A 26,393-nucleotide genomic window follows, 5' to 3' on the forward strand; every position below is an offset into this window, starting at 1 on the left:
CAGTCAGAGGGGCCGTGCGCCAATCGCAGAGACGTCCCGTCCGCTCCAAGGCAAATCCCACATTGGAGGCACATTGCGGCCTCCAACTGGCAGAGGATGTCACTCAGAGGATCCTAGCGCCGGTTGGCTAGAGAGGCTGTCAGTCAGAGAGAGCAGCCACCAATCGCAGTGAGGGGGAGGCTGATCGTCCGCTCCAAAGTCATTGTCGATTGGTCCGAGAGGATGCCAATCAGCAAAACGGGACGGCCATTGGGTAGAATGGCTGTCAGTTAGAGGGAACAGTGACCAATCATAGAGAGGCAGAGGCGGGACGTCCGCTCTAAACTCAAGTTCCGCCTCTCCACAGAATGCGGGCGTCGATTAGTCAGTGTGGATGCCAATCCGCGAGGCAGGCTGTCCATTGGGTAGCGCCGCTGTCAGTCAGAGTGAGCCACGGCCAATGTGTGCGAGGGAGAGGCGGGACATCTGCTCTGAGGCCCATAGCCCGCCTCTACACAGAGAGCGGCTGCTGAATGGGCGGGAGAGGCTGTCACTCAGAGAGACTGGGTGCTCATTGGCTGACGTGGCTGTCGGTCACAGAAGGCAGCCGCCAATCAGAGAGAGGGAGAGGCGGGACATCTGGTTCGGGGCTGAACCACCCGCTCCAGAGCGGCGCGCGGAGAAACCGTTACTGACCCTCCCACAGTGCGGCGCTCCCTCAGCACCGACCCTCCCACAGTGCGGCGCTCCCTCAGCACTGACCCTCCCACAGTGCGGCGCTCCCTCAGCACTGACCCTCCCACAGTGCGGCGCTCCCTCAGCACTGACCCTCCCACAGTGCGGCGCTCCCTCAGCACTGACCCTCCCACAGTGCGGCGCTCCCTCAGCACTGACCCTCCCACAGTGCAGCGCTCCCTCAGCACTGACCCTCCCACAGTGCGGCGCTCCCTCAGCACCGACCCTCCCACAGTGCGGCGCTCCCTCAGCACTGACCCTCCCACAGTGCGGCGCTCCCTCAGCACTAACCCTCCCACAGAGCGGCGCCTCCTCTGGCACTCACTCTCTGATAGCGCGCCGCTTCCTCTGGCACTCACTCTCTGATAGCGCACCGCTTCCTCTGGCACTCCCCCTTTGGCATCACACCGCTTCCTCTGGCACTCCCCCTCCGACAGCGCGCCGCCTCTTCTGGCGCTCCCCCTCCGACAGCGCGCCGCCTCTTCTGGCACTCCCCCTCCGACAGCGCGCCGCCTCTTCTGGCACTCCCCCTACCACAGTGCGCCGCTTCCTCTGGCACCCGCTGGAATTAGCGATGCCATTGTCCGAACCCCATCGGCAGCTCTTGGAGCAGCAGAAACAGCGAGCCGCGGACATCGTACGCCTGCTGTCCACCTACTCTCACATCCTGGACACCTACGTTATCGTAAGTTGGCCCCCGAGGTGCTGATTGTTGAAAATTATTCCTTTTATATTCAGAGAAAAATACCGCGGATTCTTTATTTTAATTCATTCACAAGAAACTCCAAAGGGTTGTGAACAAAGCCCAGTCCCATCAGGCAAAGCAGCCTCCCGTTTACAACTTTCCTTCAATAAGGAGACTAATATCGTTCACAATACTCCAGGTGTGGTCTTGCTAATTTCCTCTGTCGCAGGGTGAGGGCAAGAGGAAGCGCCGCACTGTCGGAGGGCGAGCGCCAGAGGAAGCGCCGCACTGCCAGAGCGTGAGTGCCACAGGAAGCGCCGCACTGCCAGAGCATGACTGCCAGAGGAAGCGCCGCACTGTCGGAGGGCGAGCGCCAGAGGAAGCGCCGCACTGCCAGAGCGTGAGTGCCACATGAAGCGCCGCACTGCCAGAGCGTGAGTGCCACAGGAAGCGCCGCACTGCCAGAGCGTGACTGCCAGAGGAAGCGCCGCACTGTCGGAGGGCGAGTGCCAGAGGAAGCGCCATGCTGTCAGAGGGCGAGGCCAGAGGAAGCGCCGCACTGTCGGAGGGCAAGTGCCAGAGGAAGCGCTGCGCTGTCGGAGGGTGAGCGCCAGAGGAAGCGCCGCGCTGTCAGAGGGTGAACGCCAGAGGAAGCGCTGCGCTGTCAGAGGGTGAACGCCAGAGGAAGCGCTGCGCTGTCAGAGGGTGAACGCCAGAGGAAGCGCCGCGCTGTCAGAGGGTGAGTGCCAGAGGAAGCGCCGCGCTGTCGGAGGGCGAGGCCAGAGGAAGCGCCGCGCTGTCGGAGGGTGCGTGCCAGAGGAAGCGCTGCGCTGTCGGAGGGTGAGTGCCAGAGGAAGCGCCGCGCTGTCGGAGGGCGAGGCCAGAGGTAGCGCCGCACTGTCGGAGGGTGAGTGCCAGAGGAAGCGCCGCGCTGTCGGAGGGCGAGGCCAGAGGAAGCGCTGCGCTGTCGGAGGGTGAGTGCCAGGGGAAGCGCCGCGCTGTCGGAGGGTGAGCGCCAGAGGAAGCGCTGCGCTGTCGGAGGGTGAGCCCCAGAGGAAGCGCTGCGCTGTCGGAGGGCGAGCGCCAGAGGAAGCATAACCTCCCTTCTATTCAAATTCCCTTGCGATGAACTGTAAGTCTTCTCGTTCTCGACCTCGTTGTCTGCCCTGTCATAATCATAGAATCCCCTATTCGTATAGGAGGCTATTCCACCCATCGAGTCTGCACCGATTCTCCGACAGAGCATCCCACCCAGACCCAATCCCTGTAACTCCATACTAATCCACCTAACCTGCACATCTTTGGACACGAAGGGACAATTTAGCATGGCCAGTCCCCCTAATCTGTACGTGTTTGGACACTAAGGGGGCAATTTAGCATGGCCAATCCCCCTAACCCGCACATCTTTGGACACTAAGGGATAATTTGACATGGCCAATCCACCTAGCCCGCACATCTTTGGACACTAAGGGGCAATTTAGCATGGCCAATCCATCTAACCTGCACATCTTTGGACACTAAGGGGCAATTTAGCATGGCCAATCCACCTAACCCGCACACCTTTGGACACTAAGGGGCAATTTAGCATGGCCAATCCATCTAACCTGCACATCTTTGGACACTAAGGGATAATTTGACATGGCCAATCCACCTAGCCCGCACATCTTTGGACACTAAGGGGCAATTTAGCATGGCCAATCCATCTAACCTGCACATCTTTGGACACTAAGGGGCAATTTAGCATGGCCAATCCACCTAACCCGCACATCTTTGGACACTAAGGGGCAATTTAGCATGGCCAATCCACCTAACCCGCACATCTTTGGACACTAAGGGACAATTTAGCATGGCCAATCCACCTAACCTGCACATCTTTGGACTCCCACAGTCTTGTGAACCTCTGTTCGCCCACCTCATAACCTTTCCCGTTTCGATTCGAACTTCTCCAGCCTCTACTAATGACAGATCCCTGATCACATTTTCGTAACACCTCCCTGCAGTCTTTTACTGAAATGGCTTTATGTTGCTTTATTCTTTTGAGGGGATGCGGGGGTCGTCTCTGGGCCAGTCCAGCATGTATTACCCATCCCTAATTGCCCCCGAGTGTCTCGCTCAGGCCATTTCAGAGAGGGGCAGTTACGAGTTGACCACATCGCTTGGTGTGTCGGGGGTCTGGAGTCAAATGTAGGCTAGACCGGGTATGAACAGCAGACCCTAGTGAACCAGATGTGTTTTGACAACAGTCCAGCTATTTATCAAATTCAGATTTCACCGTCAGCCCTGCTGGGATTCGAACCTGGGTCCCCAGAGCATTATCCTGGGTCTCTGGGTTATTAGACCATACCATGCGCCACTGCCTTCCCACAGGAATGGTGGAACAGGCTCGAGATGCTGAATGGTCACCTCCTGTTTGTGTGTGACACACTCATTGGGGCGTTTTGTTTCTTATTCATTCCTGGGACATGGGAGTCACTGGCTGGGCCAGCATGTATTGCCCGACCCTCGTTGCCCCTTGAGAAGGTGGTGGTGAGCTGCCTCCTTGAATCGCTGCAGTCCACGTGCTGTGGGTTGACCCACAATGCCGTTAGGGAGGGAGTTCCAGGATCTTGACCCCAGCGACTGCGAGGGAACGGCCGATATATTTCCCAGTCGGGATAGTGAGTGGCTCGGAGGGGGAGCTTGCAGGCGGTGGGTGTTCCCCATGTGTCTGCTGCCCCTCCCCTTGTCCTTCTAGATGGTAGAGGTGGTGGGTTTGGAAGGTGCTGTTGAAGGAGCCTTGGTGAGTCGCTGCGGTGCATCTTGTAGATGGAACACACGGCTGCGTGGGTGGTGGAGGGAGTGAGTGTTTGTGGTCAGCGTGTCGATCGAGCGGGGCTGCTTTATCCTGGATGGGGTCGAGCTTCTCGAGTGTTGTTGGGAGCCGCACTCATCCAGGCAAGTGGAGGCTACGGCTTCACGCCTTGGATCCGTGCTGGACCACTTGATCCACCCTGACCAGTCCTACACGGTCCCGGGCTGTTGTATACATGACAATCTCCACCTGGTCCGGGACCTAATACATCACACCCAGAGGGCTGGTCTGTCGGGCGCCTTCTTGTCATTAGATCAGGAGAAGGCGTTCGACAGGGTGGAGCACGAGTATTTACTCGGGACTCTGCGGGCATTCGGGTTCGGGACGCATTTTATCGCCTGGATCCGATTACTGTACTCTGCCGCAGAGTGTCTGATTAAGGTTAACGGGTCCCTGACGGCGCCCCTTCGCTTTGGGAGAGGAGTACGGCAGGGCTGCCCCTTGTCCGGCCAACTGTATTCCGTATGCGTGGAGCCGTTCCTGCGCCTCTTGCGGAGGAGGTTGTCAGGTTTGGTCCTGCGCGGACCGGACGTAGGGGTGGTCCTGTCAGCTTACGCCGACGACGTGCTCCTCATGTTCACGGACCCGGCTGACCTGCGGAGGATGCGAGAATGCCAGGCGGTGTACTCTGCCGCGTCCTCCGCCAGGATCAACTGGGCCAAGTGCTCCGGACTCCTTGTCGGTCCTTGGGAGACGGACCCCCTTCCGGAGGAGCTCAGGCCTTTCACCTGGAGCAGGACCAACCTCCTCTACTTGGGGGCCCATCTCTGCCCAGCCGAGGAATCCTGGCCGGCGAACTGGCGGGAGCTGGAGGCCAAAGTCTCCGCCCGCCTGAGTCGCTGGACAGGACTGCTCTGAGTGCTGTCCTGTCCAGCATCATAAACCAGCTGGTCGCCTCCATGCTTTGGTACCGGCTGGTCCCTTTGACCCCTCCCCCTGGCTTTGTCACCGATATCCAGAGTACCCTCGTGCGGTTCTTCTGGGGCAATCGACTGCACTGGGTCCCTGCTGCGGTCCTGTATCTCCCGCTTGAGGAGGGCGGACAAGGTCTGGTGTGCCTCCGCACTCAGATAGCGACCTTCCGCCTCCAGGCCCTGCAGAGGTACCTTTACGTTGAGCCCCCTCCACAGTGGTGTGCCATGGCGACGTATTTCTTCCGGCACTGGCACGGCCTCAATTATGACGTGCAGCTCCTGCATATCGAACTGGGGCGTGTTCCGACCACCCTGCAGGAGTTGCCCGTCTTTTACCAGGACCTCCTCACTGTCTGGAACAAGGTCGCCTCGCGACGCAGCTCTCCCCCGTCAGGAGTAGCGGCCCTCGTGCGAGAGCCGCTGCTCAGGAATCCGCTCCTCCAGCCATATAACTTCAGGTGGCTGGCGGAGAGGAGGGCTGTGGACGCCGGGGTGACCAGAATCGGGGACGTGCTGAATGGCGGAGGGGCGGGCTGGATGAGTCCCCGCGTGCTGGCTGAGCGCGCGGGGACGACCGTCCGGCGCGCGGCCAAAGCCATCCTAGACCTTAGGACGGTCGTGCTCGGCCCCGAAACTGCACGCAAACTTGAGACGGCGCAGGCGTGCGGTGGGATCCCGCCCGAGCGTTCCCCTGTTCGGGCGGAATTCCACATTGGCCCAAAGCCTCAGCCCCCTCCCCTGGGTGAGGTGCCCCACAGCCTGAGCCGCCTCGCGGAAATGCCCTCCGTGCCTTTTTCTACCGCGCGGAGGCGTTTCCTGTACGGGCTGCTGCTGCACACCCTCCACTACCGCCTCCTCGCCTGTCGCCCGGATACACCTTGGCGGGCCTTGTTGCCGCCGGGCGGCGGAGGTCCCCGCTGGAGGTCCCTCTACGGAGGGATCTCCCCCAATTACGTTGGGGACCTGGGGTGGAGGGTGATGCATGCAGCAGTTCCGCACAACCGTAGGGTTCACTGGTTCACGGGCTCCGAAGACTGCCCTTTCTGCGGCCTTGTGGAGTCCGTGGACCATGTCTATGTTGTGTGTCTTAGGCTGCACTCCCTTTATGTTTTCCTGAAGAACCTTTTGTTGATGTTTTGTCTGCACTTCAGTCCCACGCTCCTGATCTACGGACACCCGGTGCGGAGAGGGGAGGGTCGGGATGGCGACCTCCTCGTGAACCTGCTCCTGGGCCTGGCGAAACGCGCCATTTACCGGTCCAGGCTGCGGGCGATCGAGGGGGCCATCCATCCTGACTGTCTTCCCCTCTACCGCGGCTACGTTCGCGGCCAGGTGTCCCTGGAGAGGGAGCATGCGGTGTCCACGGGCGAGGTTGACGCTTTCCGCGCCCGCTGGGCACCGCAGGGGTTGGGGTGCATTATTGACCCCAATAATCACATTTTAATTTGATGTTTTTAAATTTCCTTTGTACTTTGATTTCTGTTCGGGCTGTTCCCCCTCCTTTTTGGGGAGCTGCCCCTTTTACTTTGTCCTGATTTAATCTGAGTTTGTTTATTTGGTTTGGTTTGACCTAAAAAGAGGGCAAGTGGAGAGTGTTCCATCACACTCCTGACTTGTGTCCTTGTAGATGGTGGACAGGCTTTGGGGAGTCAGGAGGTGAGTTACTCTCCGCAGGATTCCCAGCCTCTGACCTGCTCTGGGAGCCACTGTGTTTATGTAGTGAGTCCAGTTGAGCTTCTGGTCAATGGTAACCCCCAGGATGTTGATAGTGGGGGGGATTCAGAGATGGTTACACCATTGAATACCAAGAGGAGGTGGTTAGAGTGTTTATCGGTGATGCAGCAAGAATATTTCATGTAAATTAGACGACAAGAACAGGGATGTACTTCTGAGGCGGGTCTTTTTCCGGCTGGAGGTCTGTGACCAGTGCTGTTCCGCAGGGCTCTGTACTGGGACCTCTGCTATTTGTGATATATATAAATGATTTGGAAGAAGGTGTAACTGGTGTTATCAGCAAGTTTGCGGATGACACGAAGATGGCTGGACTTGCGGATAGCGAAGAGCATTGTCGGGCAATACAGCAGGATATAGATAGGCTGGAAAATTGGGCGGAGAGGTGGCAGATGGAGTTTAATCCGGATAAATGCAAAGTGATGCATTTTGGAAGAAATAATGTAGGGAGGAGTTATACAATAAATGGCAGAGTCACCAGGAGTATAGAAACACAGAGGGACCTAGGTGTGCAAGTCCACAAATCCTGAAGGTGGCAACACAGGTGGAGAAGGTGGTGAAGAAGGCATATTGTATGCTTGCCTTTATAGGACGGGGTATAGAGTATGAAAGCTGGAGTCTGATGATGCAGCTGTATAGAACGCTGGTTAGGCCACATTTGGAGTACTGCGTCCAGTTCTGGTCGCCGCACTACCAGAAGGACGTGGAGGCGTTAGAGTGCAGAGAAGGTTTACCAGGATGTTGCCTGGTATGGAGGGTCTTAGCCATGAGGAGAGATTGGGTAAACTTGGGTTGTTCTCCCTGGAAAGACGGAGAATGAGGGGAGATCTAATAGAGGTGTACAAGATTATGAAGGGGATAGATAGGGTGAACAGTGGGAAGCTTTTTCCCAGATCAGAAGTGACGATCACGAGGGGTCATGGGCTCAAGGTGAGAGGGGCGAAATATAACTCCGATATCAGAGGGACGTATTTTACAGAGGGTGGTGGGGGCCTGGAATGCGCTGCTAAGTAGGGTGGTGGAGGCAGGCACGCTGACATCGTTTAAGACTTACCTGGACAGTCACATGAGCAGTCTGGGAATGAAGGTTTACAGCATGTAAACAGGCCCTTCGGCCCAACTTGTCTATGCCAGCCCTTTTTTTTAAACTACTAAGCTAGTCCCAATTGCCCGCCTTTGGCCCATATCCCTCTATACCCACCTTACCCATGTAACTGTCTAAACACTTTTTAAAAGACAAAATTGTACCCACCTCTACTACCACCTCTGGCAGCTTGTTCCAGACACTCACCTCCCTCTGTGAAAAAATTGCTCCTCTGGACCCTTTTGTATCTCTCCCCTCACACTTTAAACCTATGCCTTCTAGTTTTAGACTCCCCTACCTTTGGGAAAAGATGTTGTCTATCTAGCTGATCTGTGCCCCTCATTATTTTATAGACCTCTATAAGATCACCCCTCAGCCTCCTACGCTCCAGAGAAAAACGTCCCAGTCTATTCAGCCTCTCCTTATAACTCAAACCATCAAGTCCCAGTAGCATCCTAGCAAATCTTCCCTGCACTCTCTCTCGCTCAACAATATCCCTTCTACGATAGGGTGACCAGAACTGTACACAGTGCTCCTTCCTAAAGATGGCTTTAAGTGAATAATTAACAACTTATTTTATTCAACCAACCGGGAACTTTAACTAAACCAGTAACAATTTTAATGAAAGGATGGTTCAACTGAAATGCTGTTCAAATAAAGACAAGGGCCATTCAGTACCAAAACAGTAATAACAGAATCTTAGTCACTCTCAAAAAAACTCGATACAACCAGGTCTGGTGGCTTGGAAAAGATTAGGAGGTTCTTCTGTAGTTGTCCGCTGTCTGTAAGCGCTGTCCGATTCGCTGGTTAAATGGTGAGTTCTCTTAAGACGTATCTGAAGCTGGCAGAGTTAAGATCTAACTGCCATTATGGGAAATGCCATTATACTGCCTTTATTCCACATTCCTTATGGGAATGGAGGGATACAAACGATTGGTCTAGTTGGACCAAGGAGGGGCACAGGCTTGGAGGGCCGAAGGGCCTGTTTCCTGTGCTGTACTGTTCTTTGTATAAGGCTCTGGTCAGACCCCATTTGCAGTATTGTGAGCAGTTTTGGGCCCCGTATCTAAGGAAGGATGTGCCGGGCCTTGGAAAGGGTCCAGAGGAGGTTCACAAGAGTGATCCCTGGAATGAAGAGCTTGTCGTATGAGGAACAGTTGAGGACTCTGGGTCTGTACTCGTTGGGAGTTTAGAAGGATGAGGGGGGGATCTTATTGAAACTTACAGGATACTGCGAGGCCTGGATAGAGTGGACGTGGAGAGGATGTTTCCACAAGTAGGAAAAACTAGAACCAGAGGCACAACCTCAGGCTAAAGGGACGATCCTTTAAAACAGAGATGAGGAGGAATTTCTTCAGCCAGAGAGTGGTGAATCTGTGGAACTCTTTGCCGCAGAAGGCTGTGGAGGCCAGGTCATTGAGTGTCTTAAAGACAGAGATAGATAGGTTCTTGATTAATAAGGGGATCAGGGGTTATGGGGAAAAGGCGGGAGAATGGGGATGAGAAAAATATCAGCCATGATTGAATGGCGGAGCAGACTCGATGGGCTGAGTGGCCTCATTCTGCTCCTATGCCTTATGGTCTAAATAACATTCTGTTTCATTTCCATCTCCACTCCACGCATCTGTTGCTGTCACAATTACAAACATTTTTATATTGCTGGAAAAAGAGACTACCTGTCGAAGCTTTTGGTCTTGCACTCATCAGGACAGACGCAAGAATACCAAATTTCAAAGGGAGCAACAACTTGCACTGCACGAGAAAATTGTTGACAAGACCTCCCTTGATTGGTCGAGGCATTTTGCCATGGCAACGGTGTTCCTCCTTTTCATCCTGTCTCTCTTCCTCCCATTCTGTTTTCCCAGGAATTTTTCAGTGAAAACTTGTGGGAGAAGGTGCCACCATCCTGGCAGGCGACACTGTCCAACCTGACCGCCCCACAGATGTCAACACTACTGCTGGAACGGGGACCTTGTGTTGGGTAAGGCGTCACCTCAGACAAGGAGCTAAAGACAACAACAACTTCCATTTATGTAGCACCTTTAACACAGCATTTCGAGGGAATGTAATCAAAATCTGTTTGCTGCAGTGCGCTGTTTAAATAGACTCTGTAGACTGTTTGCTGTTTAAATAGACTCTGTGGACTGTTTGCTGTTTAAATAGACTCTGTCGACTGTTTGCTGTTTAAATAGACTCTGTCGACTGTTTGCTGTTTAAATAGACTCTGTGGACTGTTTGCTGTTTAAATAGACTCTGTGGACTGTTTGCTGTTTAAATAGACTCTGTCGACTGTTTGCTGTTTAAATAGACTCTGTGGACTGTTTGCTGTTTAAATAGACTCTGTGGACTGTTTGCTGTTTAAATAGACTCTGTAGACTGCTGTTTAAATAGACTCTGTAGACTGTTCCCTGTTTAAATAGACTCTGTAGACTGTTTGCTGTTTAAATAGACTCTGTAGTATCCACCGTAATGGAGGGAATAAGCTAGAAACTGTGCCGAGTTTGTTCCAGCACCCTCTGGTTTGAGTGAATTGGGTGAGGGTACAGGGGCTCGATCTTGGCCAGTGGGTTTGGGAAGGTACGGAGACGGGAATCCACTGACTATTTCCTCTCTCGTCTCTTCCTCAGGCGCGATTCGGTGTGGCCGCTCTCGCTGCTGGCATACCGGGCCTCCGCCCAGGCGCTGTCCTTCCCCCGGCAGCCCCGGGGCGGCTCGCCCCCTCCTCCGGGAGAGGGCGACGGGCCGCAGGAATTCCGGGCCAACCGCAGCCAGAGCTCGAGGCTGAGTCACCACATCAGGAGGCACGTCAAACCCAAAAAGCAGCACGAGATCCGGAGGCTGGGCGCGGTAAGGGGGCGGGGGGGAGGGTGCGGGGGGGGGGGGGGCGCGGTAAGGGGGCCGGGGGGGGGGGGGGGGGCGCGGTAAGGGGGCTGGGGGGGGGGGGGGGGGAGCGGGGGGGGGCGCGGTAAGGGGGCCGCGGGGGGGGGGGGACGCGGTAAAGGGGCTGGGGGGGGGGGCGCGGTAAGGGGGCCGGGGGGCGGCGTGCGGTAAGGGGGCCGGGGGGCGGCGGCACGGGGGGGGCGCGGGGGCGGGGCGCGCAGTAAGGGGGCCGAGGGGGGTGGCGCGGGGCGGTAAGGGGGCCGAGGGGGGATGGCTTATAAAGCGGCGGAGAGCGTGGGAGGTGCTGTGGGGGTTAACGGGAGGGACAAGAATCAATCGCCAGTGGTGCCAGGTGATCGGCAGATGTGGTGGAATTCTTTCCCGTAGAGGCTGGGTCGATAAGTATGTTGGAGACAGATTTTTAATCAGTAAAGGAATCGAGGGGCAGCACGGTGGCACAGTGGGTTAAGCACTGCGGCCTCACTGCGTCAGGGACCCGGGTTCGATTCCCGGCTTGGGTCACTGTCTGTGCGGAGTCTGCATGTTCTCCCCGTGTCTGTGTGGGTTTCCTCCGGGTGCTCCGGTTTCCTCCCACACTCCAAAAGACGTGCGGGTTAGGTAGAATGGCCGTGCTAAATTCTCCCTCGGTGTAACCCGAACAGGCGCTGGAGTGTGGCGACTCGGGGGATTTTCACAGTAACTTCATTGCAGTGTTAATGTAAGCCAACTTGTGACACTAATAAATAAACTTTAACTTTCAACTTTAAGGCAGGAAAGTGGAGTTGAGGATTATCACATCAGATCAGCCACGATCTATTTGATTTGATTTATTATTGTCACATGTACTGGGACACAGTGAAAAGTATTGTTTTTTGCGCGCTGTACAGACAAAGCATACCGTTCATAGAGAAGGAAAGGCGAGAGTGCAGAATGCAGTGTTACAGTCATAGCTAGGGTGCAGAGAAAGATCAACTTAATGTGAGGTAGGTCCATTCAAAAGTCTGACAGCAGCAGGGAAGAAGCTGTTCTTGAGTCGGTCGGTGCGTGACCTCAGACTTTTGTATCTTTTTCCCGACGGAAGAAGGTGGAAGAGAGAATGTCCGGGGTACGTGGGGTCCTTGATTTTGCTGGCTGCTTTTCCCGAGGCAGCGGGAAGTGTAGACAGAGTCAATGGATGGGAGGCTGGTTTGCGTGATGGATTGGGCTACATTCACGACCCTTTGTAGTTCCTTGTGGTCTTGGGCAGAGCAGGAGCCCCATACCAAGCTGTGATACAACCAGAAAGAATGCTTTCTATGGGGCATCTGTAAAAGTTGGTGAGAGTCGTAGCTGACATGCCAAATTTCCTTAGTCTTCTGAAAAAGTAGAGGTGTTGGTGGGGCTTCCTTAACTATAGTGTCGGCGTGGGGGGGACCAGGACAGGTTGTTGGTGACCTGGACACTTGAAGCTCTCGACCCTTTCTACTTCGTCCCCGTTGATGTAGACAGGGGCATGTTCTCCTTTACACTTCCTGAAGTCGATGACAATCTCCTTCGTTTTGTTGACATTGAGGGAGAGATTATCGTTGCCGCACCAGTTCACCAGATTCTCTATCTCATTCCTGTACTCTGTCTCGTCATTGTTGGAGATCCGACCCACTACGGTGGTGTCCTGGGCAAACCTGAAAATCGAGTTGGAGGAGAATTTGGTCGCACAGTCAGAGGTGTATAAGGAGTCGTTGGCCTCTGGTATAGTACCAGAAGATTGGAGGTTAGCGAATGTTGTCCCATTGTTTAAGAAGGGGAACAGAGACTTCCCCGGGAATTATAGACCGGTGAGTCTCACTTCTGTTGTCGGCAAGATGTTGGAAAAAATTATAAGGGATAGGATTTATAGTTATTTGGAGAGTAATGAATTGATAGGTGATAGTCAGCATGGTTTTGTGGCAGGTAGGTCGTGCCTTACTAACCTTATTGAGTTTTTTGAGAAAGTGACCAAGGAGGTGGATGGGGGCAAGGCAGTGGACGTGGTATATATGGATTTTAGTAAGGCGTTTGATAAGGTTCACCATGGTAGGCTTCTGCAGAAAATGCAGATGTATGGGATTGGGGGTGATCTAGGAAATTGGATCAGGAATTGGCTAGCGGATAGGAAACAGAGGGTGGTGGTTGATAGTAAATATTCATCATGGAGTGCGGTTACAAGTGGTGTACCTCAGGGATCTGTTTTGGGGCCACTGCTGTTTGTAATATTTATTAATGATCTGGATGAGGGTATAGTTGGGTGGATTAGCAAATTTGCTGATGACACCAAAGTCGGTGGTGTGGTAGACAGTGAGGAAGGGTGTTGTAGTTTGCAGGAAGACTTAGACAGGTTGCAAAGTTGGGCCGAGAGGTGGCGGATGGAGTTTAATGCGGAGAAGTGTGAGGTAATTCACTTTGGTAGGAATAACAGATGTGTTGAGTATAGGGCTAACGGGAGGACTTTGAATAGTGTGGAGGAGCAGAGGGATCTAGGTGTATGTGTGCATAGATCCCTGAAAGTTGGGAATCAAGTAGATAAGGTTGTTAAGAAGGCATATGGTGTCTTGGCGTTTATTGGTAGGGGGATTGAATTTAGGAGTCGTAGCGTTATGTTGCAACTGTACACAACTCTGGTGCGGCCGCACTTGGAGTACTGTGTGCAGTTCTGGTCCCCACATTACAGGAAGGATGTGGAGGCTTTGGAGAGGGTGCAGAGGAGGTTTACCAGGATGTTGCCTGGTATGGAGGGGAGATCCTATGAGGAGAGGCTGAGGGATTTGGGATTGTTTTCGCTGGAAAGGCGGCGGCTAAGAGGGGATCTTATTGAAACATATAAGATGATTAGAGGTTTAGATAGGGTGGATAGTGATAGCCTTTTTCCTCTGATGGAGAAATCCAGCACGAGGGGGCATGGCTTTAAATTGAGGGGGGGTAGTTATAGAACCGATGTCAGGGGTAGGTTCTTTACCCAGAGGGTGGTGAGGGATTGGAATGCCCTGCCAGCATCAGTAGTAAATGCGCCTAGTTTGGGGGCGTTTAAGAGATCCGTAGATAGGTTCATGGACGAAAAGAAATTGGTTTAGGTTGGAGGGTCACAGTTTTTTTTTTTAACTGGTCGGTGCAACATCGTGGGCCGAAGGGCCTGTTCTGCGCTGTAATGTTCTATGTTCTATGTTCTATAGTAAGAGGCTGAGAACACAGCCTTGTGGGGCACCGGTGTTGAGGATGATCATGGAGGAGGTGTTGCCGATCCTTACTGATTGTGGTCTGTGGGTTAGGAAGTTCAGGATCCAGTCGCAGAGGGAGGAGCCGAGGCCCAGGCCACGGAGTTTGGAGATGAGTTTTGTGGGAATAATGGTGTTGAAGGCTGAGCTGTGGTCAATAAATAGGAGTCTGACATAAATGTCCTTGTTATCCAGGTGTTCCAGGGTTGAGTGCAGGGCCAGGGAGATGGAATTCTTTCCCGCAGAGGGCTGGAGAGGCTGGGTCATTAAGTATGTTCGAGGCAGATTTTTGATCAGGAAAGGGATCGAGGGGAGGAGGCGGGAAAGTGGAGTTGAGGATTGTATCAGATCAGCCATCGAATGGCACAACACAGGTGTGTCCACGATGGAGTATTTTGTCCAGTTCTAGGCCTGAACTTTTGGAGGGATGTCAAGGCCTTGGAGGGGGTGCGTTGGGACATCTCCCCAGAACGGGGAGCAGGGGGTGAGGGTCTTCAGTTAACGTGGAGAGAGACAGAGACTGGAGAAAATGAAAACCTGGCCTGGTGGACACAGTGCGGTGCAGGGTTTGTATTGTTGTGGGACTGACCGACACTCTGAGGGTAACTGGCGAATGGAAGCGGGGCTGTGAATCAGCGAGTGGCCAGGTACAGTAACACACAAACTGACCCGTCCGCACTCTGGGATCCGGCCAGGTACACTGAGACACAAACTGACCCGTCCGCACTCTGGGATCCGGCCAGGTACAGTAACACACAAACTGACCCGTCCGCACTCTGGGATCCGGCCAGGTACAGTAACACTCAAACTGACCCGTCCGCACTCTGGGATCCGGCCAGGTACAGTAACACACAAACTGACCCGTCCGCACTCTGGGATCCGGCCAGGTACAGTAACACACAAACTGACCCGTCCGCACACTGGGATCCGGCCAGGTACAGTAACACACAAACTGACCCGTCCGCACTCTGGGATCCGGCCAGGTACAGTAACACACAAACTGACCCGTCCGCACTCTGGGATCCGGCCAGGTACAGTAACACACAAACTGACCCGTCCGCACTCTGGGATCCGGCCAGGTACAGTAACACTCAAACTGACCCGTCCGCACTCTGGGATCCGGCCAGGTACAGTAACACTCAAACTGACCCGTCCGCACTCTGGGATCCGGCCAGGTACAGTAACACACAAACTGACCCGTCCGCACTCTGGGATCCGGCCCGGTACAGTAACACACAAACTGACCCGTCCGCACTCTGGGATCCGGCCAGGTACACTGAGACACAAACTGACCCGTCCGCACTCTGGGATCCGGCCAGGTACACTGAGACACAAACTGACCCGTCCGCACTCTGGGATCTGGCCAGGTACACTGAGACACAAACTGACCCGTCCGCACTCTGGGATCCGGCCAGGTACAGTAACACACAAACTGACCCGTCCGCACTCTGGGATCCGGCCAGGTACAGTAACACACAAACTGACCCGTCCGCACTCTGGGATCCGGCCAGGTACAGTAACACACAAACTGACCCGTCCGCACTCTGGGATCCGGCCAGGTACAGTAACACACAAACTGACCCGTCCGCACTCTGGGATCCGGCCAGGTACACTGAGACACAAACTGACCCGTCCGCACTGTGGGATCCAGCCAGGTACAGTAACACACAAACTGACCCGTCCGCACTCTGGGATCTGGCCAGGTACAGTAACACACAAACTGACCCGTCCGCACTCTGGGATCCGGCCAGGTACAGTAACACACAAACTGACCCGTCCGCACTCTGGGATCCGGCCAGGTACACTGAGACACAAACTGACCCGTCCGCACTCTGGGATCCGGCCAGGTACAGTAACACACAAACTGACCCGTCCGCACTCTGGGATCCGGCCAGGTACAGTAACACTCAAACTGACCCGTCCGCACTCTGGGATCCGGCCAGGTACAGTAACACACAAACTGACCCGTCCGCACTCTGGGATCCGGCCAGGTACAGTAACACTCAAACTGACCCGTCCGCACTCTGGGATCCGGCCAGGTACACTGAGACACAAACTGACCCGTCCGCACTCTGGGATCCGGCCAGGTACAGTAACACACAAACTGACCCGTCCGCACTCTGGGATCTGGCCAGGTACAGTAACACACAAACTGACCCGTCCGCACTCTGGGATCCGGCCAGGTACACTGAGACACAAACTGACCCGTCCGCACTCTGGGATCCGGCCAGGTACAGTAACACTCAAACTGACCCGTCCGCACTCTGGGATCCGGCCAGGTACAGTAACACACAAACTGACCCGTCCGCACACTGGGATCCGGCCAGGTACAGTAACACACAAACTGACCCGTCCGCACACTGGGATCCGGCCAGGTACAGTAACACACAAACTGACCCGTCCGCACACTGGGATCCGGCCAGGTACAGTAACACACAAACTGACCCGTCCGCACACTGGGATCCGGCCAGGTACAGTAACACACAAACTGACCCGTCCGCACACTGGGATCCGGCCAGGTACACTAAGACACAAACTGACCCGTCCGCACTCTGGGATCTGGCCAGGTACAGTAACACACAAACTGACCCGTCCACACTCTGGGATCTGGCCAGGTACAGTAACACACAAACTGACCCGTCCGCACTCTGGGATCTGGCCAGGTACAGTAACACACAAACTGACCCGTCCGCACTCTGGGATCCGGCCAGGTACACTGAGACACAAACTGACCCGTCCGCACTGTGGGGTCGGTCTCAGTGTCACATTTAACCCCAGCCTCCCCTCTCTGCCTCATCACAGAAGCTGCCTCTTTGCAACTCTGTAACCTCGCCCCCCCCACCCCCCGCCCCTGTCTCAACTCATCGACTGCTGAAGACCTCGCCTGGCTCTCTCACCTCCAGAGTCGACTATTCCAACACATTCCCAGCTGCTTTCCCACGTTCTGACCTCCAGAAACCTGGGGGAGGATCCAAAAGTCTTTTGCCCTCTGCGTGTTGTGGACATTTTACAAGATGTTTTTCTGGAGTTGTTTGTGAAGAGTGTGGGTTTCTGTGGGGGTGGGAGCCCATGGTTTGTCTGCGGGTGGGAGCCCATGGGGGTCTGTAGCTTTGCATCAGGGTGCGGGTGTGTGCAGAGAATTCACAACCCTCCGTGTGAGGCAGTTTCTTCTCACCTCAGTCTGAAATGGCCGCCCCTGTATCCTGAGACTGTGCCCCTGAGTTCCTGACGGGGGTGGGTGGGTGGGAGCAGGAAGTGCTTCCTCAACACCTACCCTTGTCAACCCTTCTCGGAGTTCTCCACGGAGACGCCGGCCTGCCACTCCATTCACCGTCCCTCTGCAGTGGCTCCAGCCATTGGCGACACCCTCCCTGGTCGAATAGCCAGTGTGTGAGCTCGGCACGGTGGGTTAGCGCTGCTGCCTCACTGCGTGAGGGAACCGGGTTCGATTCCCGGCTTGGGTCACTGTCTGTGCAGAGTCTGCACGTTCTCCCCGTGTCTGCGTGGGTTTCCTCCGGGTGCTCCGGTTTCCTCCCACAGTCCGAAAATCGTGCAGGTTAGGGTGGATTGGCCGTGCTAAATTCTCCCTCAGTGTTACCCGAACAGGAGTGTGGCGACTAGGGGATTCTCACAGAAACTTCATTGCAGTGTTAATGTAAACCGACTTGTGACACGAATAAATAAACTATCTCAGGCCGAGAATGAATATCGAATCCCCCTGTCCGACCCATCACTCTCTCTCTTCCCCCCAGGGTCACCTGTCTCGCTACCTCGCCTTCGGACACGGGCTGTGCCTCACTGGGGTGGAGGCGGGAGAGGCGCTGGTTACCAGGGCCAAGCGCTACGACAGGGAGCTGCTACTGAGCCTACACAAAGAGGCAGCAAGGAGATCGAAGGTGAGAACGCCCGGAATTGGTGCGAGCACCGTGTGCGGGGAGAGGGGGGGGCTCTGGGATTGGGGGGAGGGGGAGAGAGTGTGGGGGGGAGGGGGAGAGAGTGTGGGGGGGGAGGGGGAGAGAGTGTGGGGAGGGAGGGGGAGAGAGTGTGGGGGGGAGGGGGAGAGAGTGTGGGGGGGGAGGGGGAGAGAGTGTGGGGGGGGAGGGGGAGAGAGTGTGGGGGGGGAGGGGGAGAGAGTGTGGGGGGGGAGGGGGAGAGAGTGTGGGGGGGGAGGGGGAGAGAGTGTGGGGGGGGAGGGGGAGAGAGTGTGGGGGGGAGGGGGAGAGAGTGTGGGGGGGGAGGGGGAGAGAGTGTGGGGGGGGAGGGGGAGAGAGTGTGGGGGGGGAGGGGGAGAGAGTGTGGGGGGGGGAGGGGGAGAGAGTGTGGGGGGGGAAGAGTGTGGGGGGGGGAGGGGGAGAGAGTGTGGGGGGGGAGGGGGAGAGAGTGTGGGGGGGGAGGGGGAGAGAGTGTGGGGGGGGGAGGGGGAGAGAGTGTGGGGGGGAGAGAGTGTGGGGGGGGAGGGGGAGAGAGTGTGGGGGGAGAGAGAGTGTGGGGGGGGGAGGGGGAGAGAGTGTGGGGGGGGAGAGAGTGTGGGGGGGGAGGGGGAGAGAGTGTGGGGGGGGAGGGGGAGAGAGTGTGGGGGGGGAGGGGGAGAGAGTGTGGGGGGGGAGGGGGAGAGAGTGTGGGGGGGGAGGGGGCTCCAGAGTGTGGGGGGGGAGGGGGAGAGAGTGTGGGGGGGGGAGGGGGAGAGAGTGTGGGGGGGGAGAGAGTGTGGGGGGGGAGGGGGAGAGAGTGTGGGGGGGGAGAGAGTGTGGGGGGGGGAGGGGGAGAGAGTGTGGGGGGGGAGGGGGAGAGAGTGTGGGGGGGGGAGGGGAGAGAGTGTGGGGGGGGGAGAGAGTGTGGGGGGGGAGGGGGAGAGAGTGTGGGGGGAGAGAGAGTGTGGGGGGGGGAGGGGGAGAGAGTGTGGGGGGGGGAGAGAGAGTGTGGGGGGGGGAGGGGGGAGAGAGTGTGGGGGGGGGAGGGGGGGAGAGAGTGTGGGGAGGGGAGGGGGGGAGAGAGTGTGGGGGGGTGGGGAGGGGGAGAGTGTGGGGGGGTGGGGAGGGGAGAGTGTGGGGGGGTGGGGAGGGGGAGAGTGTGGGGGGGGGGGGAGGGGGAGAGTGTGGGGGGGTGGGGAGGGGGAGAGTGTGGGGGGGTGGGGAGGGGGAGAGTGTGGGGGGGTGGGGAGGGGGAGAGTGTGGGGGGGTGGGGAGGGGGAGAGTGTGGGGGGTGGGGAGGGGGAGAGTGTGGGGGGGTGGGGAGGGGGAGAGTGTGGGGGGGTGGGGGGTGGGGAGGGGGAGAGTGTGGGGGGGTGGGGGGGTGGGGAGGAGAGTGGGGGGGTGGGGAGGGGGAGAGTGTGGGGGGGTGGGGAGGGGGAGAGTGTGGGGAGGGGGAGAGTGTGGGGGGGTGGGGAGGGGGAGAGTGTGGGGGGTGGGGAGGGGAGGGGGAGATTGGGGGGTGGGGGGGGTGGGGAGGGGAGGGGGAGATTGGGGGGTGGGTGGGGGGGGAGGGGGAGATTGGGGGGTGGGTGGGGGGGGAGGGGGAGAGTGGGGGAGGGGGGAGAGTGGGGGGGGGTGGGGAGGGAGCAGTGTGTCTGGGGGTGGCTGTGGGTGGGTAACCCTGACCCTGTGTTTTGTGCGCAGAGCGGCAGCGACAGAGGGAGCCTGAGCGCCGGGCCTGCCCGCGTCCCCCTCCCCCGTCACCGGCTGGGACGGGTGGACCCCAGGGCACCCTGGGAAGACTTCCTTCAGCTGCTGGAGCCGGAGGACAGCCCCGAGCGGCGGGGAGAGGGGTGCCGCTGGAGGCCGGGGGGCCCCCTGGTGCTGACGGGGCTCCACGCCTGCGGGGACCTGGGCCCCGCGGCACTGCGTCACTTCGCCCGCAGCCCCAGCGTGGTGGGACTGACCGCCGTCTCCTGCTGCTACATGAAGGCCAGCACCCCGGAGGAGCCCGCGGCCCCGGTTCAGCAAGGGGACTCGGAGTGCGGGTACCCCATGAGCGCCTGGGTGCGGGGGCTCCCGGGACACAGGCTGCCCTACAAGCTCCGGGAGCTGGCCTGCCACGCCATCGAGGACTATGCTGGGCGGCTGAAGCAGGAGAACACTGGACTGCGGGTACACTGCTACAGGGCAGCGCTGGAGACCATCATCCGTCAGCTCAACCCCTCCCTCAGGAGGCCTGGAGTCCAAACCGCCAAGAACACCCACCTCCTCCCCTTCCAAGAGTAAGAAACCTGCTCTTAACAGCAAGGAACTCATCCCGTTCACTCGCAGAGAGAGAGAGAGACAAGAGGGGGAGGGAGAGACAGGAGAGGGGGGGGGAGGAGAGAGAGGGGGAGAGGGAGGGAGAGACAGGAAAGGGGAGAGGGGAGGGGAGAGAGGGAGGGGGAGGGAGAGACGGGGGAGGGAGAGACGGGGGAGGGGGAGGGAGAGACAGGATAGGGGAGGGAGGGAGGGGAGAGAGAGGTGGGGAGGGGGAGGGAGGAGAGAGAGGGGGAGAGGGAGGGAGAGACAGGAAAGGGGACAGAGGGAGGGGGAGAGGGAGGGAGAGACAGGAGCGAGGGGAGATGGGAGAGAGAGGGGAAGGGAGAGACAGGAAAGGGGAGGGAGAGGGAGGGAGAGAGAGGTGGGGAGGGGGAGGGAGGAAAGAGCGGGGGAGAGGGAGGGAGAGACGAGCGGGGGGAGATGGGAGAGAGAGGGGAAGGGGGAGGAAGGGGACATGAGAGAACAGAGGGGGAGAGAGAGGGGGGGAGGGAGGGGAGGTTAAAGTTGAAAGTTTATTTATTAGTCTTAAGTAAGCCTTACATTAACACTGCAATGAAGTTACTGTGAAAATCCCCTATGGAGGTGGAGAGAGAGAGACGGGAAGGGGGAGAGAGGGGGAAAGAGTGACCGGGAGGGAGGAGAGGCGGAGAGAGACAGTAAGGGGGAAGGTGGGGGGGAGAGAGAGGAGAGGCGGAGAGAGGTTTTGGGAAGGAATCGCAGAGTGAGGGGGGAGAGAGAGAGAGGGAGGGAGGGGAGGTTTAAAGTTTATTTATTAGTCACAAGTAAGCCTTACATTCACACTGCAATGAAGTTACTGTGAAAATCCCCTATGGCGGTGGAGAGAGAGGGGGGGGAGAGAGAGAGAGAAATGGGAAGAGAGAGGGAAGGGGGTGAAAGAAAGATGGGGAGGGGGGGTCGGGATAGGAGAGAGGGGGAGAGGATTCAGGAGGGAATCCCAGAGTGTTCAGTCTGGGGGAGCTGCACTGTCTGTGCTGAACCTACACAGGAAAGATAGGAAAGGTAGGATTCGAGAGCCGTGGATAACCAGGGAAATTGAGGATCTGATTAAAATGAAAAGGGAGGCGTACGTTAAGTCCAGGCAACTGAAAACAGATGGAGCTCTGGAGGAATACAGAGAGAGTAGGAAAGATCTCAAACGGGGAGTTAGAAGGGCAAAAAGAGGGCACGAGATGTTCTTGGCAGGCAGGATTAAGGAGAATCCTAAGGCATTCTATTCATACGTTAGGAACAAAAGAGTTGTCAGGGAGAAAATCGGACCTCTCAGGGACAAAGGAGGGGAATTATGCTTAGAACCCAAGGGAATAGGGGAGATCCTAAATGAATACTTTGCATCGGTATTCACGAAGGAGAGGGGCGTGTTAACCGGGAGTGTCTCGGAGGGAGGTGTTGACCCGTTAGAGAAAATCTCCATTACGAGAGAGGAAGTGTTAGGTTTTTTAGGGAACATTAAAACTGACAAAGCCCCAGGGCCTGATGGCATCTATCCTCGACTGCTCAGGGAGACGAGAGGTGAAATTGCTGGGCCTCTGACGGAAATCTTTGTCGCTTCTTTGGACACGGGTGAGGTCCCTGAGGATTGGAGGATAGCGAATGTGGTCCCGTTGTTTAAGAAGGGTAGCAGGGATAACCCAGGAAATTATAGGCCGGTGAGCTTGCGTCCGTGGTAGGGAAGTTGTTGGAGAGGATTCTTAGAGACAGGATGTATGTGCATTTAGAACGGAACAATCTCATTAGTGATTTTGTAAGAGGGAGGTCGTGCCTTACAAATTTGGTGGAGTTTTTTGAGGAAGTGACAAAAACGGTTGATGAAGGAAGGGCCGTGGATGTCGTCTATATGGATTTCAGTAAGGCATTTGACAAAGTCCCACATGGCAGGTTGGTTAAGAAGGTTAAGGCTCATGGGATACAAGGAGAAGTGGCTCGATGGGTGGAGAACTGGCTTGGCCATAGGAGACAGAGGGTAGTGGTCGAAGGGTCTTTTTCCGGCTGGAGGTCTGTGACCAGTGGTGTTCCGCAGGGCTCTGTACTGGGACCTCTGCTATTTGTGATATATATAAATGATTTGGAAGAAGGTGTAACTGGTGTAATCCGCAAGTTTGCGGATGACACAAAGATGGCTGGAATTGCGGATAGCGAAGAGCATTGTCGGGCAATACAGCAGGATATAGATAGGCTGGAAAATTGGGCGGAGAGGTGGCAGATGGAATTTAATCCGGATAAATGCGAAGTGATGCATTTTGGAAGAAATAATGTAGGGAGGAGTTATACAATAAATGGCAGAGTCATCAGGAGTATAGAAACACAGAGGGACCTAGGTGTGCAAGTCCACAAATCCTTGAAGGTGGCAACACAGGTGGAGAAGGTGGTGAAGAAGGCATATGGTATGCTTGCCTTTATAGGACGGGGTATAGAGTATAAAAGCTGGAGTCTGATGATGCAGCTGTATAGAACGCTGGTTAGGCCGCATTTGGAGTACTGCGTCCAGTTCTGGTCGCCGCACTACCAGAAGGACGTGGAGGCATTGGAGAGAGTGCAGAGAAGGTTTACCAGGATGTTGCCTGGTATGGAGGGTCTTAGCTATGAGGAGAGATTGGGTAGACTGGGGTTGTTCTCCTTGGAAAGACGGAGAATGAGGGGAGATCTAATAGAGGTATACAAGATTATGAAGGGTATAGATAGGGTGAACAGTGGGAAGCTTTTTCCCAGGTCGGAGGTGACGATCACGGGGGGTCACGGGCTCAAGCTGAGAGGGGCGAAGTATAACTCAGATATTAGAGGGATGTTTTTTTACACAGAGGGTGGTGGGGGCCTGGAATGCGCTGCCAAGTAGGGTGGTGGAGGCAGGCACGCTGACATCGTTTAAGCCTTACCTGGATAGTCACATGAGCAGCCTGGGAATGGAGGGATACAAACGATTGGTCTAGTTGGACCAAGGAGCGGCACAGGCTTGGAGGGCCGAAGGGCCTGTTTCCTGTGCTGTACTGTTCTTTGTTCTTTGATAGCAGTGTCTGAGAGCTTCCAGACCTCACTGGAGGGGAAGGCGAGACACGGGGGGGTCAGGAAATCTCTCCTGGGAGAGAGGGGGGGGGCGCAGGAAACCTCTCTGGGTGGCAGGGAGCGGGGGGTGGGGTAAGCATACCTGTCAAGGACAGGCCAGGCTGGGACTCCCACCCTCTGCCACCCACTTTCCCAGCGAGAGGCGGAGGGGGGCAGATTGAGGGTCCGAGGGCGGAGACACTAACACCCACCCTCTCCCGGTCTCTCTTTCCTCAGCTACGCCCGGGCCGGCCTGCAGAAGCTGGGGATGGACGCCGGGGCCCGGTGGGACACCGGCCAGGTGCACTCGATGCTGGCCCAGGAACAGCGGGTGGTGGCCTACTTCTGTCTCAGCCTGGTGCTGGCACCGGCCATCGAATCACTCATCCTCCTCGACAGAGTCATCTTCCTCAAGGAGCAGAGTAAGGAGCGGGGGGGGGGAGAGAGAGCGAGGGGGGGGAGAGTGAGAGCGAGGGGGGGGAGAGTGAGAGCGAGGGGGGGAGAGCGAGGGGGGGGGAGAGTGAGAGCGAGGGGTGAGAGCGAGGGGGGGGGAGAGTGAGAGCGAGGGGGGGGGAGAGTGAGAGCGAGGGGGGGAGAGTGAGAGCGAGGGGGGGGAGAGTGAGAGCGAGGGCGGGGAGAGTGAGAGCGAGGGGGGGGGAGAGTGAGAGCGAGGGGGGGAGAGTGAGAGCGAGGGGGGGGAGAGTGAGAGCGAGGGCGGGGAGAGTGAGAGCGAGGGGGGGGAGAGTGAGAGCGAGGGGGGGGGAGAGTGAGAGCGAGGGGGGGGGAGAGTGAGAGCGAGGGGGGGAGAGTGAGAGCGAGGGGGGGGAGAGTGAGAGCGAGGGCGGGGAGAGTGAGAGCGAGGGGGGGGAGAGTGAGAGCGAGGGGGGGAGAGTGAGAGCGAGGGGGGGAGAGTGAGAGCGAGGGGGGGAGAGAGAGCGCGAGGGGGGGAGAGAGAGCGAGGGGGGGGGAGAGTGAGAGCGAGGGGGGGGAGAGCGAGGGGGGGGAAGAGAGAGCGAGGGGGGGGAGAGTGAGAGCGAGGGGGGGGAGAGTGAGAGCGAGGGGGGGGAGAGTGAGAGCGAGGGGGGGGAGAGTGAGAGCGAGGGGGGGGAGAGTGAGAGCGAGGGGGGGGAGAGTGAGAGCGAGGGGGGGGAGAGTGAGAGGGTGGGGGGGGAGTGAGAGCGAGGGTGGGGGGGAGTGAGAGCGAGGGGGGAAGAGTGAGAGCGAGGGGGGGAGAGTGAGAGCGACGGGGGAGAGTGAGGGGGGGGGGGAGAGTGAGACGGGCTGGGCAGCCGTCGATATCGACAGTCACCAATAAATCCAGTCGGAAATTCAGGAGTGTTGCAACGCTCAGAGCACAGAAGGCCATTCAGCCCACTGTGTCTGTGCTAGCCCTCTGCAGGAGCCACTCGCCCTGTCGCGTTCTCCCACCTAGACAGTCTAGTTCCGGCAGCTCCGTGCTGAACCTGTTAATTCTGTTCCTTTTGAACTCTCTCTGCAGACTTTCCCTGTGAGCTCATCCCCCTGTTCGACCCCACCTTCTCCCCCAGGAACTTTGTGCTGGTGGCTGCGAAGGCCAGGGATCGAACGGGGGAGCTGCCCGGCCCAGGAGAGGGTGGATCTACACTGGAGGGACGATAGCGGGGGGCGGGATAGCACCCGTCTCCCACACAAGGGACACACTCCGAACTCTGTCAGCGAACAATGAGGACACTCCCAAACTCTCAGACTGCAACCGCACTGTAAACCCTCGCCGTGACAGACTGCGGATCGAGAACCCGCTCTCTCTCTTTCTCCGTTCCTGAACTGTAAACCCTCGCCGTGACAGACTGCGGATCGAGAACCCGCTCTCTCTCTCTCTCCGTTCCTGAACTGTAAACCCTCGCCGTGACAGACTGCAGATCGAGAACCCGCTCTCTCTTTCTCCCTGTTCCTGAACTGTAAACCCTCGCCGTGACAGACTGCGGATCGAGAACCCGCTCTCTCTCTCTCCGTTCCTGAACTGTAAACCCTCGCCGTGACAGACTGCGGATCGCGAACCCGCTCTCTCTCTCTCCGTTCCTGAACTGTAAACCCTCGCCGTGACAGACTGCGGATCGAGAACCCGCTCTCTCTCTCCATTCCTGAACTGTAAACCATCGCCGTGACAGACTGCGGATCGAGAACCTGCTCTCTCTCTGTTCCTGAACTGTAAACCCTCACTGTGACAGACTGCGGATCGAGAACCCGCTCTCTCTTTCTCCCTGTTCCTGAACTGTAAACCCTCGCTGTGACAGACTGCGGATCGAGAACCCGCTCTCTCCCCGTTCCTGAACTGTAAATCCTCGCCGTGACAGACTGCGGATCGAGAACCCGCTCTCTCACTCTCTCTGTTCCTGAACTGTAAACCCTCGCCGTGACAGACTGCGGATCGAGAACCCGCTCTCTCTCTCCCCGTTCCTGAACTGTAAACCCTCGCTGTGACAGACTGCGGATCGAGAACCCGCTCTCTCTCTCCCCTTTCCTGAACTGTAAACCCTCGCTGTGACAGACTGCGGATCGAGAACCCGCGCTCTCTCTCTCCCCGTTCCTGAACTGTAAACCCTCGCTGTGACAGACTGCGGATCGAGAACCCGCTCTCTCTCTCTCCCTGTTCCTGAACTGTAAACCCTCGCTGTGACAGACTGCGGATCGAGAACCCGCTCTCTCCGTTCCTGAACTGTAAACCCTCGCTGTGACAGACTGCAGATCGAGAACCCGCTCTCTCTCTCCCCGTTCCTGAACTGTAAACCCTCGCTGTGACAGACTGCGGATCGAGAACCCGCTCTCTCTCCGTTCCAGTAACTGTAAACCCTCGCCGTGACAGACTGCGGATCGAGAACCCGCTCTCTCTCTCCCCTTTCCTGAACTGTAAACCCTCGCTGTGACAGACTGCGGATCGAGAACCCACGCTCTCTCTCTCCCCGTTCCTGAACTGTAAACCCTCGCTGTGACAGACTGCGGATCGAGAACCCGCTCTCTCTCTCTCCCCGTTCCTG

The 26,393-nt window shown here is 57.0% G+C and overlaps 1 protein-coding gene across 1 annotated transcript; it reads left to right on the forward strand.

The window, feature by feature from the left end:
• Positions 1 to 930: 930 nt before the first annotated feature.
• mettl25b (methyltransferase like 25B) lies at positions 931 to 25,600 on the forward strand. Its single transcript, XM_078207167.1, has 8 exons — positions 931 to 1,399; positions 9,845 to 9,960; positions 10,607 to 10,826; positions 17,016 to 17,158; positions 17,781 to 17,982; positions 19,702 to 20,282; positions 23,617 to 23,801; positions 24,878 to 25,600. Exons 1-8 carry the CDS (start codon positions 1,289 to 1,291, stop codon positions 25,015 to 25,017), a joined length of 1,698 nt encoding a protein of 565 aa, XP_078063293.1. The 5' UTR covers positions 931 to 1,288; the 3' UTR covers positions 25,018 to 25,600.
• The last annotated feature ends 793 nt before the right edge of the window (positions 25,601 to 26,393 follow it).

The sequence above is a fragment of the Mustelus asterias genome, unplaced genomic scaffold, assembly GCF_964213995.1.
Source record: "Mustelus asterias unplaced genomic scaffold, sMusAst1.hap1.1 HAP1_SCAFFOLD_2104, whole genome shotgun sequence".
Lineage (NCBI taxonomy): Eukaryota > Metazoa > Chordata > Chondrichthyes > Carcharhiniformes > Triakidae > Mustelus > Mustelus asterias.